General features: G+C 45.5%; 1 protein-coding gene across 1 annotated transcript in view; it reads right to left on the bottom strand.

The window, feature by feature from the left end:
* SORBS1 (sorbin and SH3 domain containing 1) overlaps positions 1-15680 on the bottom strand; it is a 227277-nt gene that overhangs the window by 39947 nt on the left and 171650 nt on the right. The window contains 3 exon segments of the mRNA XM_032313382.1: positions 8114-8163; positions 12186-12287; positions 12856-12921. Of these exon segments, the coding sequence (XP_032169273.1) occupies positions 8114-8163; positions 12186-12287; positions 12856-12921 (218 nt within the window).

The following is a 15680-nucleotide window of genomic DNA, read 5'->3' on the forward strand; positions in this document are numbered from 1 at the left end:
CCCTTTTTGGGATCCTAGTCAAGCACTGTCCTTTCTAAAGGGTGTTCAAGCCCAAGGGTGGCCCCAAATGCTCCGGAATCTGCCCCAACAGCAAAAGTGCTGAGAAGACCGCATTTGTGCTTTAAAAGAGGACCTCTGAGAAACTCTGCCTGGGGGGGGGGGTGGGTAGGGAGGGTTCTTGGGGAGGGCGGGGGTGGGAGGGTGGTTGCTGCTGGGGGCCCGGCGGGTGCACACGAGACTTGGTGCAGCCGAGGATACGAGGGGAGCCCCTGCCAGGTCGCTAGCCAGAGCTGGCGACTTCAAGGTCACCACCTGGGTTATTTTTCTGGGTTACTCTTCACAAGCACTTTGGCTGACAGAGCACGGAAGTCAACCATTTTCCTGGGTCTCCGGGAAAATCAGCCCCTAAGTGAAAGTGGAACCTGGGATTCTATACGCAGTTACCATCCCCCCCACAGGTTACACCAGCTTCTTTCACATTTGTAGTCAGAACCTGGTAACAGGAATTGGAGTATGCACCAGGACTCCTTTACCTTTCATTTATTTTTATCTTGTTGAAATTCTAGGTATTTTTGCAAGTTACCACAAATCCTTTTAGGAATGAGGTGGGGCACAGAAAAAAATTAAGAGCACTTACTCACTGAGCCCCTCCCTTCCCCTAATCCCAGTTTTCTAGGCCCCTCACCCACGGGCACACGGAGACACACACTCAGTGAACAACCGACCTCCTTCCCACAGAAGTACTCAGGCCTCTGCTCGGCTGCTTTTCAGTCCTACTGAATCTGGTTTACTGGTATCAATGAGGACTTTTTTTTTTTTTTTTTTAAGCTCTGGAGATGCAAACAGCTTGACAGAATTTCTCTACCCCAATATTTTACGATGTGTATTTTATCAAGTGTACAGAAAAACTTAAGTAATTATAACAGTGAACCCCCACATATTCTGGGCCCCCAGATTCGACACAGAACATGGGGCTGCCTTTGCGGCATGACCCATCTATCCATCTCTCTCCCTCTCCCCATCCTTCAACGATGGGATTATTCCCCCATTTCACACAGCCTCTCCGTCCCCACAGTCACAGACAATGACAACGACAATATTACACAACCGGCTGAGATATCCTGTGGGGGAGGCTGGCCGATCCTTCTGTCTTTAATCCTCACAAACAATCCTACTTGCCCCATTTTTGGTCGAGGGAAGGAGGCACCAGGAGATCCAGACCCTTGCTGAAGCAGGCACTGTCTGTGCAGAGGCAGAGCCCGGCCCTGCACGGCACCCTCGGCTGAACACCTCTCCACAAATGAGGTGGCAGTGCCTTCCCAGAGCCCAGGCCTGCACACCGCAGGAGGCCTGAGGATGCTGGAGCTCCAAAGATCACTGCTGGGCATCCCCTGCAGTGAACGTACCCCGGGGGACGAGAGGCCCCAGAGCCCAGGAGTCAGGAATGGAGAGGAGGAGCCTGTGGTAGAACGGGCAGTGTGTCCACCCCAGGATGGGAACGTTCCCTGAGTAACAGCACTGCTCCCTACCCCCTTCCCAGGGCTCCCTGGGCTTTGCATGCTCTACTTCAGGGGACTGACTGCCTGGGGGCTCAGGGTTCCCCCAGGTCCCTTCTCCTCATTCTCTCTGGCTGATGTCAGGGGATCAAATGCTTTTCTCCTCTTCTCACCCTAGACAGAAGAACATGACTGAAAATTAGGGGGAAAGAAAACCCACTCTCAAAGCTGAGACCACAAAAGCGTGTGAATGAACGGAGTCTGCAGAGCAGCCTCCAGGGTGTGTCTCAGAGGGGAGAACCCTCCAGAAGAGGCGGCATGACGGGGATAGACTCTTTCCCCCAGGCCGTGCCCTCATTTGCAGGGGCCCACCAGAGGGCCCACACGTACACCCAATAAGTATTTGTTGAATGAATACGAGGTCACATTTTCTGAAAGTAAAATGGGCACACGTGATCTGATTAAGGAAATGCTTTGATTCATGAAACGTGTTTAGAAATTCTTCCACAAGAATTTCATCACATTCACTTAGGCTCCTCATGTGGGTGACTCTAGAACCCTCAGAACAGTGGACACAGTGAGACTGCAGGGACTTAGCATGGCCCTGGCCTAGGCTGGCTGGCCTTACTGGGGCCCTGGCTCCTGACCAGGGGTGTCCACTCCCACCCTGGGGACAGAGGCGAGGCTTTGCTAGGCGCAGAGGCCTCAGAACAACGGCTGCCACCTGCACAGCTTTTGCTCTCCTGCTTCTACCTACAGGGGTGCTTGAAGATGTCCCCCCAACCACCTGATCGATAAAGGCATCAACTCCATCCAGAGGGCAGGAAGACCCTTAAAGGTGACTTGCAAGGTTCTGGCACTATATGCCAACTTCCATCAATCTAAGTGCTTCTAAACTGACTAACTTCAAAGTTTTTAATTAAAAATAAATCTGCCCCTTATCTCAGTTTCTCTTTCAGAGCCTTCCCTCGCTTTGGTTCCATTTTCTGGTTTTGCTGTTCAATTTAACTCCATTGCTCCTTTTTATACAATCTCAACCTCTAAAAGACCCACGTACACGTGTCCTTTAGCCTTGCCAACAGTTGTGGTAAGGGGACAGTCTCTTGGGCCCTGCTCGCCTTGGTTTGTGGTCACCAGACCTCCCTCAGCATGGGGGAGGGGCTGCCAGAGGCTTCTATCCTGCTGTCCTTTGAATTGCCTCAGCCTTGGTCAGAATGTCCACGCTGGTCTTCTCTGGTTCTGCCTAACTTCATTTGGTCCTGACTCTCGTGGTACCCAGCTGCCAGACTTCACACCTCCCCTACCTCACCCCTTGTCAGAAATCCTCTCCTGCCCTCAGCCACTCCACTTTCTTGGCTTTATTCCATCCCTTATCACCATTTCGTCCTGCTTCCCCACCAGAACGACAAACCAGCAACTCAGGAAACCCCTCAGAATGGATTTGCTATAGCTAATTGTTTTCTTTCTGATACCGAAGCCAATATGCTTTTTCCAGATGGGCAACACTTCCCAACTGGGGCCCTCCTTGGTTAAAAACACATCTACAAATTCTGGAACAACGTTTTCAAATGTATCCTCGCCATCACATCTTTTAGCGTTGGAAAGACATACAACATTTGTCCTGTTGTACCAAAGGGAAACTGAGGGCCTGAGTGTTGAAGGCAAGTGCCAAAGGTCTCACAGTTGCTGGTCTCTCCTGTGCCCAAATAGATCAAATGAGATGGGAAAAGCAGCGAGGCTGATGAGTAAGGCCCGATCAGCATTGGCAGCCACCGATCCCATCACGGAACAGCCGAGTTCAGCTGTCAGCAGCCTGGGCAAGCCAGTTTCCACTTCAAAGACAGCAGGCCGGACAACTCATCCTCTGGCTAAGATGCAAAGGGGGCTGAGTTTCAAGGGGATTCAGCAAAAACATACTTGCTGGAGGAGTAAAGTGAGAGAATGGGGCCAACAGTTTGCAAGCCTGTGACCAGGTGGGCTCAGGACTCCAGCCTGACTCCAACAAGCAATGAGCGTCAGCTAAGGATAACCCACTCTGTTAGAAAACTTGGAAACAGTCTGTTTCTCAGGTTCTTTCATCTATAAAACCAACAGGCATGGTAAGACCATCCAACAAATCCACCTTCAAATCTGTTATCAATTGCGCCTTCCTCCTGAGCTCCAGAGCTGTACATTCAGCTGCCTTCTAGGCACCTCCCCGTGGGTGTATTCCCCAGGCATCTTAAACCCCACATGCCCCAAACCAAACCCAGTTCTGTTCCTGTCTCCCATGGCCCAAGCCAGAAAGCCCACGGAATCAACCCCTTTCTCCCACTCCTTGCTCCCCAAACCTAACCAGTCACCAAGTACGGCTTACTCCCTGTCCTGACACAGCGCACATCAGCCCCTTCCCTCGACCTCCCCGGCCACCACCCCACCACTGCTCACCTACGTCTCTGTAGTAAGCACACCCTCACTCCTGCCTCTTCAGCCCTGACTCTCTCCAGTCATCTCTGCAAATCACTGCCCATGATAATTTCTATAAAAGATCTCATGGGGTCATTCCACTGCTCATTTTAGTCACTCCGATATTTATTGAGCACCTATTAAATATGAATCACTCTCCTATGTAGAGCTTCAACAGGGAATACAACAGACAAAAAATTCCAGCCTCGTGGAATTCACTGTCCAAAACCATTTGTTGATTGCAGCAAGGGGGAAAAAAAAAAGTAACTGCTTTAAACTGTGGCTTTGGGGGAAAGGAGTCTAGGAAATCTGGGGAGGGCAGTTTCCTCTTTAGCCTTTGTACTGCAGGAAGAAAATGATCTTTTAGATTTATAATTTGTGATTGTCGTTCCCTCTCTCCTGTGTCCTGTCGCGGCGTTTACCACACTGGCTTCTATCTGTGATTTACAAGTCTGTGTCCCCATTACACTCTGAGCCTCTTGAGGGCAGGCGGTTTATGTTACCAATCTTTGCACGCCTGGTGCCTACCACTGCTTTTCAATAAATAGAATAAATGATTCTATAAAGTTAAACGCTTGCATGTAGATTTCTGAGAAATGAAAATCACATTTTCAAGGCCCAAGGGAGTCTCTCTAATGTTTCATTTAGTTCTTCAGGTAATGATTTGTGTTTTGATCTTAGGTTAAGAGAAAGGGTTGGTTTTGGATTTTGTTTTTGTTTTTGTTTTTAAAAGCTTGTTCTTGAGCACCACCTGCTGGCCAAATAGAGGAAAGCTCTTTGGTTAGGAAAAAAAATATCTGAGTGGTAATCCATGCTGAAATGCCAACGATGAGAATGAGTAGTCTTCAGGACTGCTTTAAGATCTGATAACTCTAGGGAAATAACATACAAAATTGGACACTGTTATTGCAAGCATTAAAAAAATAATTTTTGAGAATAAGGACTGGTAGTTCTACTGGGATATTGGGGACTATGGGTAGATTTCTTCCTCTCTATACCCATATTATTTTAACACAGTGATAATGAATCATGCTAATTAATAAAATTCCAAAACTGAAATTCTGTCCAAGATATGAATACAACTTCTTCAGTGACCACTTTTTTTTTTTTTTTAAATCCCAATGTTTTTGAATGTGGGGCATCCTGTGCTTTCTTCTTCAGTCCTTGGGGTAAGTCCAGTCTGGCCAATGTTTCTTTCAACACATCCTCCCCAACCATCCAGCGAGAAGGGCCAGATCCAGGCTGCAACTGCAGCCCTCAGTACTGAGTGCGTTGGATGCTAGTTAATTAAAACTCACAAGCACATTCATTAATTCCGCAAACATTTACTGTGCACCTCCCTGAGTGTCAGGCTTCCCACCAATTCTAAACAAGGAAAAAAACCTTACTTCCTCGTTTGAACAAAATGGAAGAAAACCCCACCTGCCTTACTGAAAAATCCCCAAGTGGAAGACTAGCAGGAGGAAAAAACTCATTTATTCCTGCCAAGTAGTTCATGAGAGCCAGGCTATGGCTGAAACACAGAGGTCTTTGGAGACCTATTTCAATGACACAAATAAGAGCGCTTGATAAATTAACCCAGCAAATATCTTCAGGTCCACAAATACTTAGAATTCTCTGAAAGCAATTTGCTCTTTGAAGCAGTTCGCCTCCGGTCCTTCGATCCTGCTAACACAGTATTACACAGTTACTGACATTGTTTTTTTTCTTTTAAGCACTCAAGACCAGTCAACTGTGGCATGTTTTCTGTGAATTTCCTGCCCCATTCTGAATCAGGACGGTGCAAACGAGAGCTTATCACTAACACGGTCCCCTGGCCTAGAACTTCATTGTTCCTCCTTCAAGCTCCGGCTTGATCGGGTGTCACAGGCATCCCACACTGCCTTTATGTACTTGTTTCCTCACCTGTAAGATGGGGACCAAACACAATGCTCCGTCCTGGAATGGTGAAAGGACTAAATGAGGGAACGTAGCTACGACGCCAACCACAGGGCCTGGCGCATCGTACACGTCCAGTCAATCACTAGGATTATTTCATTCAAGACCTGCGCTCCTAACTTCGACAGCCTGTGGGCACGGCTTTCTCTTCGGAATACATTTATGATCTTCTTATTTATTTATTAACTTATCATATTGACTAATTACACCCCGAGGGCCCAAACCAGGAATACTTTCAATCCTTAGTGTCTTTCATTCACCACTTTGCGTTCCTATTTAGCAACATTTTTGGGGATGTGTGATTTGCTGCCCAAACTAGTAAGGAATGATACCGTGTGCCCCTATGATAATACTGAGCATAGTGCCCCGGATCCAGTAAGAACCCACTAAGGGAATTGACTAAGGAATTCACTAACCAGCTACCAGCAGCAGCCTTTCCTGTCCCACGCACTCTGGGGAGATGGGGAAAGGAAAGGGGGTTGAGGGGGGAGACCACGCAGAGGGATTAACATTGGGCCATCCTGAAAACAGGATTATAGGAGCAGGGAGAGAACTGGAGCGATCAGTGGGCAGTCAGGACTGCCCAGGTGACAAACAGGTGGCCTCGGGGGACAAGGAGAGTTTGCAGGGAGCTTCGGCCTTTGTCTGCAGGTAGCCTAAGAGCATCTGCTGCACTTCACTTCTGAAAGCACATCTCTGGGGACCTAGAGGACCTGTGACTTATCCTCCTTGCAGCTGACGGCACAGTTCAACTAGCTCCTTACAGACAGTGAGCCTCCGAGCCCAGAGTGGAGGGAGATGGGAAGGGGTCCGGATGCTAGATCGGAGCTCTGATGTTTGTCACACTGCTGGCCTAATGACTGACCCGACAGCAGGCACAAGACTTAACGCCTGGGTTTGTCCCAAGACGGACTGTCCTCTCAGGCAGGTAATTTCCCTTCTAGCTGTTGTTCTCATGTATCTTCTCAATTTCTTCTTCTGCTGGGATAAATTGATCATAATCATTAACACACATATTTATAGGAAAAAAAATGAACAGGGGCGCCTGCGTGGCTCAGTTGGTTAAGCAGCTGCCTTCGGCTCAGGCCATGGTTCCAGGGACTTGGGATCAAGCCCCACATAGGGCTTCCTGCTCAGCAGAGAGCCTGCTTCTCTCTCTCCCTCTGCCTGCTGCTCTGTTTACTTCTGCTCTCTATCTCTCTGTCAAATAAATAAATAAAATCTTTAAAAAAAAAAATGAACAGAGTGGATCTAGCTAGAGATTTGGTCACTGTGCTAAAAAAATTAAGATTTTTCCCATTTTCCACTGAAATATCCTAATCCCAGCTGACTTTCAAATGAAACTCCTCCTGCTGAACGCATTCTTTGGCAAGGTACATAGGACATTCCCAAAGGACCACAACATTTGCCAAAAATTCCATAAACTCAGCATTCCAGTCAAGCCAGGCTTCTATTTGAAGAGGTGAAAATTGCTTGTTGTGGGTTTACCCAATCCCAATGGAACAGGAAATGCTTGTGCCTTTCCTCCTCATCGTACTTCTAAGAATGAGATATAAAATTGGGTACAGGGAGGCTCAGGGCCTACTTATAGGAGTTCAGTGCTCGCTATGTACTGTGTAGGTAAGGGGCAGGGGACCGCATGGAGACGTTTCAGCTGGGATAATGGCTGCATGGCAAAATACTGAGAAAAGTCATCAGGCATAGGGCTCTGGATGGTCTGGAGAGGGGGAAAGAGGCTGGCGGTTACTCCGTGAAGTGAGCAGAGTGTGCACATATCACCCAGGCAGAATCCTGTTACGAGGAAATAAATCCACACCTTTCAGCATCAGTCAAGTTAGCCCCCTTCTGGCCCTATCTTCCCCTGGGACAGGTACTGATTGAGGACCCAACCCCACCACCCCCAACCTTTACACCCAGCGCAGCGTGTGTCAGTCACACATCCCATCCAAGAACCAGCCCACGAGTGGGTTTGGACTCCCAACTCAAACTCACATTCTAAAGGGAAAGAAGCCAACACACGGAAAAGCTTCACGAAGGTAATAGGAATCATAGCAAAATGAATATGGAGGAGGAGGAGAAAACAGAAGAAAAATAATTTGAAGATGATGATTAAACTGCTGCTTATCACCAAAGCCACGAGATTGACACAAGTAAAACACATTCGGATCCAAAACACAAGCCTCTTTCCATCTCTGACATTAATACATCAGGCCACGGATGGGGCGGCAACTTACTATCCTGGAGCCTCCACAGAAATATCCGGGCTGGGGCTGACTGCCGAGCTCTGTAAATGCCAAAAAAAAGAAAGAAAAGAAAAGAATGTAGATCATTTATTTTGCATCAGATGTTCCTAGTCAAGGGGGAAAGAGAGCAGCCCTTTTCCTTTCCTGATGTAGCCAAGGACCTTTGGGAGATGGGCCCTTAGCTGGTAAGGGGTCTGTGCTGGAGGATTTCTGGGCCAGCGGATGCTCTCTGGGTGCAGTGGAAGATGGCCCCTAGCTTAGACTTATCTTTCATATAAATATAGATCCATGAGTGGATAGCCCACCATTTGGCCAACATGCATTAGTGACATGGACAACACCGCCTTCAACAGCTCATCCCCAGTCCTTGGAGCCCCTGGCAAGCCCACCAGAGACTCCGTCATGCACCCCAGATGCCACATCAGGAGAGAGGGTCACCCGACACCTTAGGTACAGAAAATATAAAAATGCATTTGAAAAGACCACACTGTATTTAGATCATTTGTTCACCCCTGCAGATTTGGAATGTGGAAATGGGGAAATGCATTTTCACAAAACCTAGGAGTAGGGGAACATTTTATAAAATGACAGGCAATTATGCAAAAGAAAGAAAACCACCAAGAGTTACATGCAAAGAAAAGGCAACATAATTAAGTCATCTAAGGTTTCTGTTTTGTCTTAGAGGAAAAAAAAAAAAGGCGAAGGGCTCAATATATTTTGTTGAATCAATCAATGAATAAGTTAACTTTTAAAGATACTTCTATTACTAATAATAATCACTTCAAGGAAAAGACGCTATGTGGAAGAGATACTGGGGGGAAAGAGAGAAACAGTGGGAGAAAGAAAAGGAAGATTGTCCAAGAGGGAGGAAAGGACGGGAGGGGAAGCAATCGTTATCTGGGCTCACCCACCTGATCCTCAACCTGCTGAACCACCTACCCTCAACCTGCTCGGTCCTCTCACTTTGGAGGGTGCCCCTGCCCCAGGATGAGGACTCTACCCCCCCCCCCCCCCCCCAGTTACCTGCCATTATTCCTCAGAGAAGGCAGCCTCTTGCCGCACTGATGTCTCCTGCCCATCTCCTACCTTAGGGACCTGTCCTCATCTGGGTCTTCATCTTGGAAAACTTTTGTGTGACCCTGCAGAGTCCTTTGGGAATACCCCCCTCCCTCCCTTCCTTCCACAATTACATGTTTTCAACAGTGCTGTACCCCTAGGGGATCCCCAGGTGCTTCTCCACTCTAGCTCCCGGCAACTCCTCACCCAGCAACCTCGAAGGTTTCTAGAAACCTCCTGGTTATCCAACCCACTGACCTTTCCTAGGAGTCTACTTTTGGGGACCTCTCTGGAGCACAGGGTAGTTGTCATACTTTCTCTTCTTGTTCCACCACTCTGACCTGTTCACCCTACCTCCTACCTCTCTGACCTGTTCACCCCCCGATCCTCCCTTTCTTCTGCTCCATGTCATCCAACATCCCATAGGGTAGTTGCTGCGCTCGTCCTTCCTGTCCTTCAATCTTCCAACTGCTCCCAGGGCTTCAGCCATCTCTTCTCCACAAGTGACTCTCACTGACATTGTAGGCCCTTCCTCTCTTAGGAGACCTAGTCTTGTATTTCCAGCTGCCTACCAGATACGCCCTTGGTGATACCCAGCCAACACTTCAAGAATGAATCACCTAAAACTAATTCCATCTTACCTCTGCATGGATTTTCTCCCCATCTTTCTTACATGACAGACTGATGTCCCCAATTCTTCCAGCTTCGTGGCCAAAACCCTAGAGTTGTTTTTGTCTCCATTCCATCCCCCAAATCCTTATTCTTCACACCAATTAGTTAAAATGTTCCATTCCAATTTCCTCTGTAAGCACTCACAGCGACCCCTCTCCCCCACTTCATGCTGATGCCACTGGAGTGTGGGCTCTCATCACTCCATGCCTGGACCACCACAGTAGGCTCCGTGCCCTCCGCACTTCCAATGGGAGGTTCTCCCTTCAACTCAGCCTCTCTAGAGTGAGGACACCAACCTCCCTAAAACAACACTTGAATTACATCATTGGGCTGTGGACAAAATCATCTCTTAACTGTGTGTTCTGAGCCTCTATAATCCAGGGTCAACCCTCTTTCCCAACTACCACCCCCAATTTTCTATTATAGCTGATTCTACTTTACTCCTTGAATACATGCTAAACATGATCACTTCTCTGCTCTTTACGTGCCTCACATGGATGTCCCCATCTCTATCACTATTTCTACCGCATTGCACCCATCCTTTAAGGTCCCAGCCAACCCCCTGAGAAATTGTCCCTACTTTTCCATAAGATCACTCTTCTGCCTAGCACACAGAACCCATGCCATTCTTTTAGCTCTTTGCAGGCACTGCTGTGTATTGCTGCAGATCTTTTATTTAGGAGTGTGCCTAAACAGTCATGTTCCTGAAGGCAAAGTTCATTGCTTTTTTGTGCTGATTTAGAGCCCCTCTCAGCGTATCCCATACCTATTAGCGACTAATGGGGAACATGTAATTGAACCAATGTGAAAATGACTCATTCATGCATCAGACCCTTCTTTGTGCTCACCTTGCCCTGGGCAGAAGTCCAGGTACTGGAAACTGTCTCTAACCTCAGGGAAGCCTCAATGAGTTCAGTAATTCTCCAGCTGCCTTCCATCTTTGCATGTGTTACAAAGCTGCTATTAGACTACTTTGAAAAGGAACCTCAGATTCATTTTGTGACCTATAATCCTAGTGCTCCTGTCCCGCTCTGGAACATGTTAGGACTTAGGTGCAGTTAGTTCTCACTCTTAAACTAGCTCAGACCTTCTATCCCACAGGGGCTACAGCTGGTTCCAGTCTCCACCTTGGTTGAAAATGAACACCCCCTTTCCCTGCCCCATGACCTATCTGCCTTGACTGTGGGCACTCACTGAGGCTTCCCTGAGGTTAGAGACAGTTTCCAAGTCCCCCAAGTTCTGAAGAGGGGCCTGGATTCTCAAACCCCAACTTTCCTCATCTGCCTGCAGTTCCTAAGTGTCTGACTTTATCTCAGCCCGCCCTGGCTGCTGCCATAACCCCCTGGGTTCTTCACTCCTTCCTTGGCTTAATGGTCCAGCACCCAAGAGTTTTCAGAACCTGAGTCACTCATGCTGGCGGTCTGACCCTCCTTGTCTTGTTCTGCTTAAATAGAACACAATCTATAGTATTTTCCACTCCTCCTGCCACAGTCTGTGGACCTTCCTAGCCTCTTCAGCAGTGCCTGCCTGCCTTCTTTATTTTCTGTAAAGATACCGTTTCCTTCTAAGAGCCTTTTATGTTTTGTCAGGGAGCCTTGGGGGTGGTTCTCCAAATACTTGGTATTTTTCTTCCCATTGGGAACCTGTTTTCCTTGGACTCTATGACATAGTCCTCAATAAACCACATTTTGACATAGCCCCCTTTAAAAATGTCAATACAGGTTGAGTTTCAAATGCTTGTTTGTGGCCAGGCTGTCTGGTCTCTGGAGTGCGTTTTTTCATTGAGAACTTTCTGATCTTCCAAATGACAAATACAACTACTCTGCCAGTGCCATGCACATAACAGGCACTCAAATCACCACCACTGTGTTTCTGAAAATGATCTCTGAGGTTGGTATCTCCCAGGGATTTAAAAAAAAAAAAAGAGAGAGAGAGAGAGAGAGAGAGAGAGACAAGTGAATCTCCCCCAAAAATGGCTCCCAGAAAATCTGGAGAAGATATACGGGGGCAAAGGATGGAAAGTTCTAAGGGTCACCTCCCGAGAGCAGAGAAAGAGAATGACAAGGAAGTGATGTCGTTTAAATCACCAGCCACCCTGAAAATATTTGAAAAACTCCCTTTAAGGAAGATGCCAAGCTCAAAAGAAATTCAAGCAAAAATTAGGTTGGCAGGGGGAGGGGAGAGGAATCGAAAACAGGAGTCTGAAAGCCATGCAGTTTCTAAAGACCCAGCATAAGCATTCATTGCCTTGACTACATTGAAACGAGAAAGCAGAGAAGAAAACAAAACCGAGCTGGAAGAGGAACCGACAGCATGAAGAAAAACTAGGAAATACCTGGGACAGGTTTGCACTGGGTGCTTTATTAAGCGTCTCCGTGTTTTCTAAATGTGCCTCTAACTCTGCTGGGCAGAGGTTGAGATCTTTTTCTAGATTAGTCTGGTTGAAGAGAGAAAAGATGGGAAAGAATGTTTTAGTTTAGAGGACAGGTAGAAAGAATGGAAGGTTAAGTTTGAAAAATGAATTTGTTTAGTGCTTATGCTTTAATAAGGCAAAGATGGCATGACCGAACACAAGAACTCACTAGAAATCAGGTGAAGACGTGAAAACAGAGAATGCAACATTAGGTAGGGAAAATATAAATCCTGAAGTCATCAGAGCTTCAAAAGTCTATTCTACTTGCTAGAGAGAACTACAAATACCGCGGAAACCTACCTTTCGCGAGAGACCTATTTTTTCTCTTTTCAGAGTATAGGGACTGTGACAAATAGGATATGTCAGGAAAATAAGGCATTGCTTTAAAAACCTCTCAGCATTAGTAGTAGAAGTCGTAGAGACTTTGTTAAATCGTTTTATCACCAAGCCAAAAGAAAAAAAAAAGTTATCGAGTTAAAAAAAAAATGATTTAAGAAAATAAAAGAAAAAAAGAAAAAAACCCACGACACACTCACACTAACCAGGCTAGAGAACACGCACACAGCCCACGGAGGAGGCACAGCAGAATTACCTTTCTATCCTCTCTAGGAAGGATAGAGCAGTCTCCAGGAGTATAATCCCATATCTTTTTGGGAGGCTGACGGGAAGCAGAGGAGGAAATGAAGAAATGAGCATAAAGACATAAAGACAAACATGGAGACTGGCTCAAACAAAGAGGGGCACGCTAGGAGAACCGTATCAACACAGAAAAGTGAACTCAAAGCACAGGGGGCAGGCACCTGGCCTCCTGAGGAGGCTGCCCAGGGAGGGATTCTACAGAATTTAGGAGCTAGAAACATTAACTGGGAAGTTTCTATGTCTACATCTCAAGAGTAAGTCATTGTTGGATTCTAAACATTGAAAACATTAAAAAAACAAAAACAAAAACAAAAACAAAATCAGAAGCAAAAAAAGTGTTAACACCAATTTGAACAAAAATCAAAACTTTAAAATTTCTCATTGTTCTCTTTTTTTTAAATTGAAGTATTGTTGATAGACATCCTCACTGTTGTTTTCAAACTAACCTTGACACTGAGAGTCTGCGCTTTTGAAGGAGTCTTTGAAGCAGTCTCCAAATTCATCATGTTTAATAAATGTGTGACTTTGTGGAGATTTGGCCAGGGGAAGGTAAATTGAACCAAATATGTTTTCTGTGGTTTGTGAAAATGAAATCCAGGTACAAAATGGGTATTCAATAAATGCACTAACTAGATAATTCTACTAGGCAACACTTACAATCTCCTTCCGCGGCTTAACCAGACTTTGATAACACTGCTGGTGCTACAGCCATCCCTTTCATCTGCCTTAGAGAACAGTTTATAATTTGAATTTGGAAAAGCAGACCGTGGGGTTATGTTTGTTTTCTCTTTTAACTCTTTAAGTTTGAATGAGAGCTGCATTCCCAAAACAAAACTGCCAGGAGAACTGAGTTTAATGAGGGAAGGGTTGGAAGGGTAGGACATCTGAAAGTTACAAGGCTCCTGTAATTCTCGAACCTCTCCCCCACCAACCAGACCTTCTTGTTCTGCCTATTTAGACCTGAAATGTCTTATACAATGACCCCTGAAAAAGATGAGATCATTAATAACTCCTGGAATTTTGTGCAAATATCACTGTACCTCTATGCAAGCATTCAAATTGGTTTACACTGTGACATTTTGCCTCAAGCTTACTTTTAGAAATCACACGGATTTTTGCAGAAATTAGAGGGAGGAAAAAAAAAAAAAAACCTAACATCCAGACTCTTAGTAATGAATCTGCAAGTGGAAAGTAATCTGAATCAAAGGGACTTTCATCACTGACAGTGATGGGTCAGTAATGCCGTCTCTGTATATATATACTCTGCAATTTGTAAAGTAAGTGCTATTAACAATTCCCATTCATTTTAAACACCTGCTACACTTGGACTGTTCACCTGGAGAAGTAGACTTTTTAAAGTCACTTAGGATACATACTCATTTCCATCTTTACTGCAAAATAATAATAATAATAATAATAATAATAATAATAAGGCAGTGCTTACAAATTAAATTGGTTTAAAATCCTTCAAAAAAAAATCCCGGGAGTCTTGAATTATTTGCTATTCTACAACAACATATCAGAGCTAAAAGGTACTCCATCCAGGATTTTGCTAAAATTTCAGCTCATTCTGGGTAGTGGACTTTAAGCACAATAATTGAGGAAGAAAGGAGTTCAGGGTAAATCTCTAGTGTTTAAGTTCTGGCAGGCTTCACTTGGGGAAAGTGGGTCCTGAGTTGGTATGGGATAAAAAAAACAAGTAGAAATAATGATCCACCTGATTTCATAGGAGTTTCAATTTCATTCTGCCTCTGAATGACTGAAAAACCTTACAAAACAACTTCTGTGGTTTATGTCACTTTGATTTATCTCTCTTACTTTTATTATAGCCCAGAGTGACGAAGGTAGGACAGAAGTGAAGAAAAAAATTTCTCCCTCTCACACCTTCCGCCACCCCGGGAGTAAGAGCCGGTCATCCAGTTGTTTCAACCGGATGATAATCCCACCCTTCAGATGTTCCCAACCATGAGGAACCGTTCATCTTGGACGCTGTTCCTCAGGATATGGGCACTGATTAGGTTGTTTTGGCAAGTCTTCCACAGTATTATCTTTTAGCACTTTAAAAGATTCAGTCAAGTAGTCCCATTTAAGGACTCTAAGGTCTCTGCAAGGAACATCATGGCTTCAGAGGAAATGGCATTTTGGAAAAGCATCAATAAGTCTTTAAATAATTAAGAAGCAGTTAGAACAACAGAGTAGGGACACACATTCTAGGAAGTTCCCACTATACAAACGGACTGTGTGGTGCTCAGACCATGGTTTCCAGTAGAAACAGTGTTACTCTACCAGGCTACCCACAGAGCCAACCTAATGTATGCTGGGACTGAGATACTGTCCTTTGCTAACAAAAATGGAATTATTTGCAATGACAGATTCAGTAAAACAAATGGATCACACAAGATTGTTTCAGATATTTCTCTAAATGTTAATATTTCAGATGAAGCTAATTTTAGCTATTTGGAAAAGGAGGAATGTCCAGAAATGTGTGGATTCCGAGAGGGCTTTGCAAAATCAATGGCCCAGACTATCGTACATAACTTAAAGCTGACAGCTTTTGCTTTCCCTGATGAAAGGATAGCACTATTATTACATATACTAATCATGGTCTTTGTTTGGCAGAGAGGGGAGGGGACCACACAATTCAATGTGTGAGTTAATTGAGCAAGTTTTAGGACAAAGAGAAGGGTTAAGGTACTGCTCAATATTTGAGTGTGGAGAAGGTTGCCTGAAGTAGACTTCTTTGATGTCTGAATGGTGAATAGGAAAAAGGGAGAGAAC

The sequence above is a fragment of the Mustela erminea genome, chromosome 14 (genome assembly GCF_009829155.1).
Source record: "Mustela erminea isolate mMusErm1 chromosome 14, mMusErm1.Pri, whole genome shotgun sequence".
Lineage (NCBI taxonomy): Eukaryota > Metazoa > Chordata > Mammalia > Carnivora > Mustelidae > Mustela > Mustela erminea.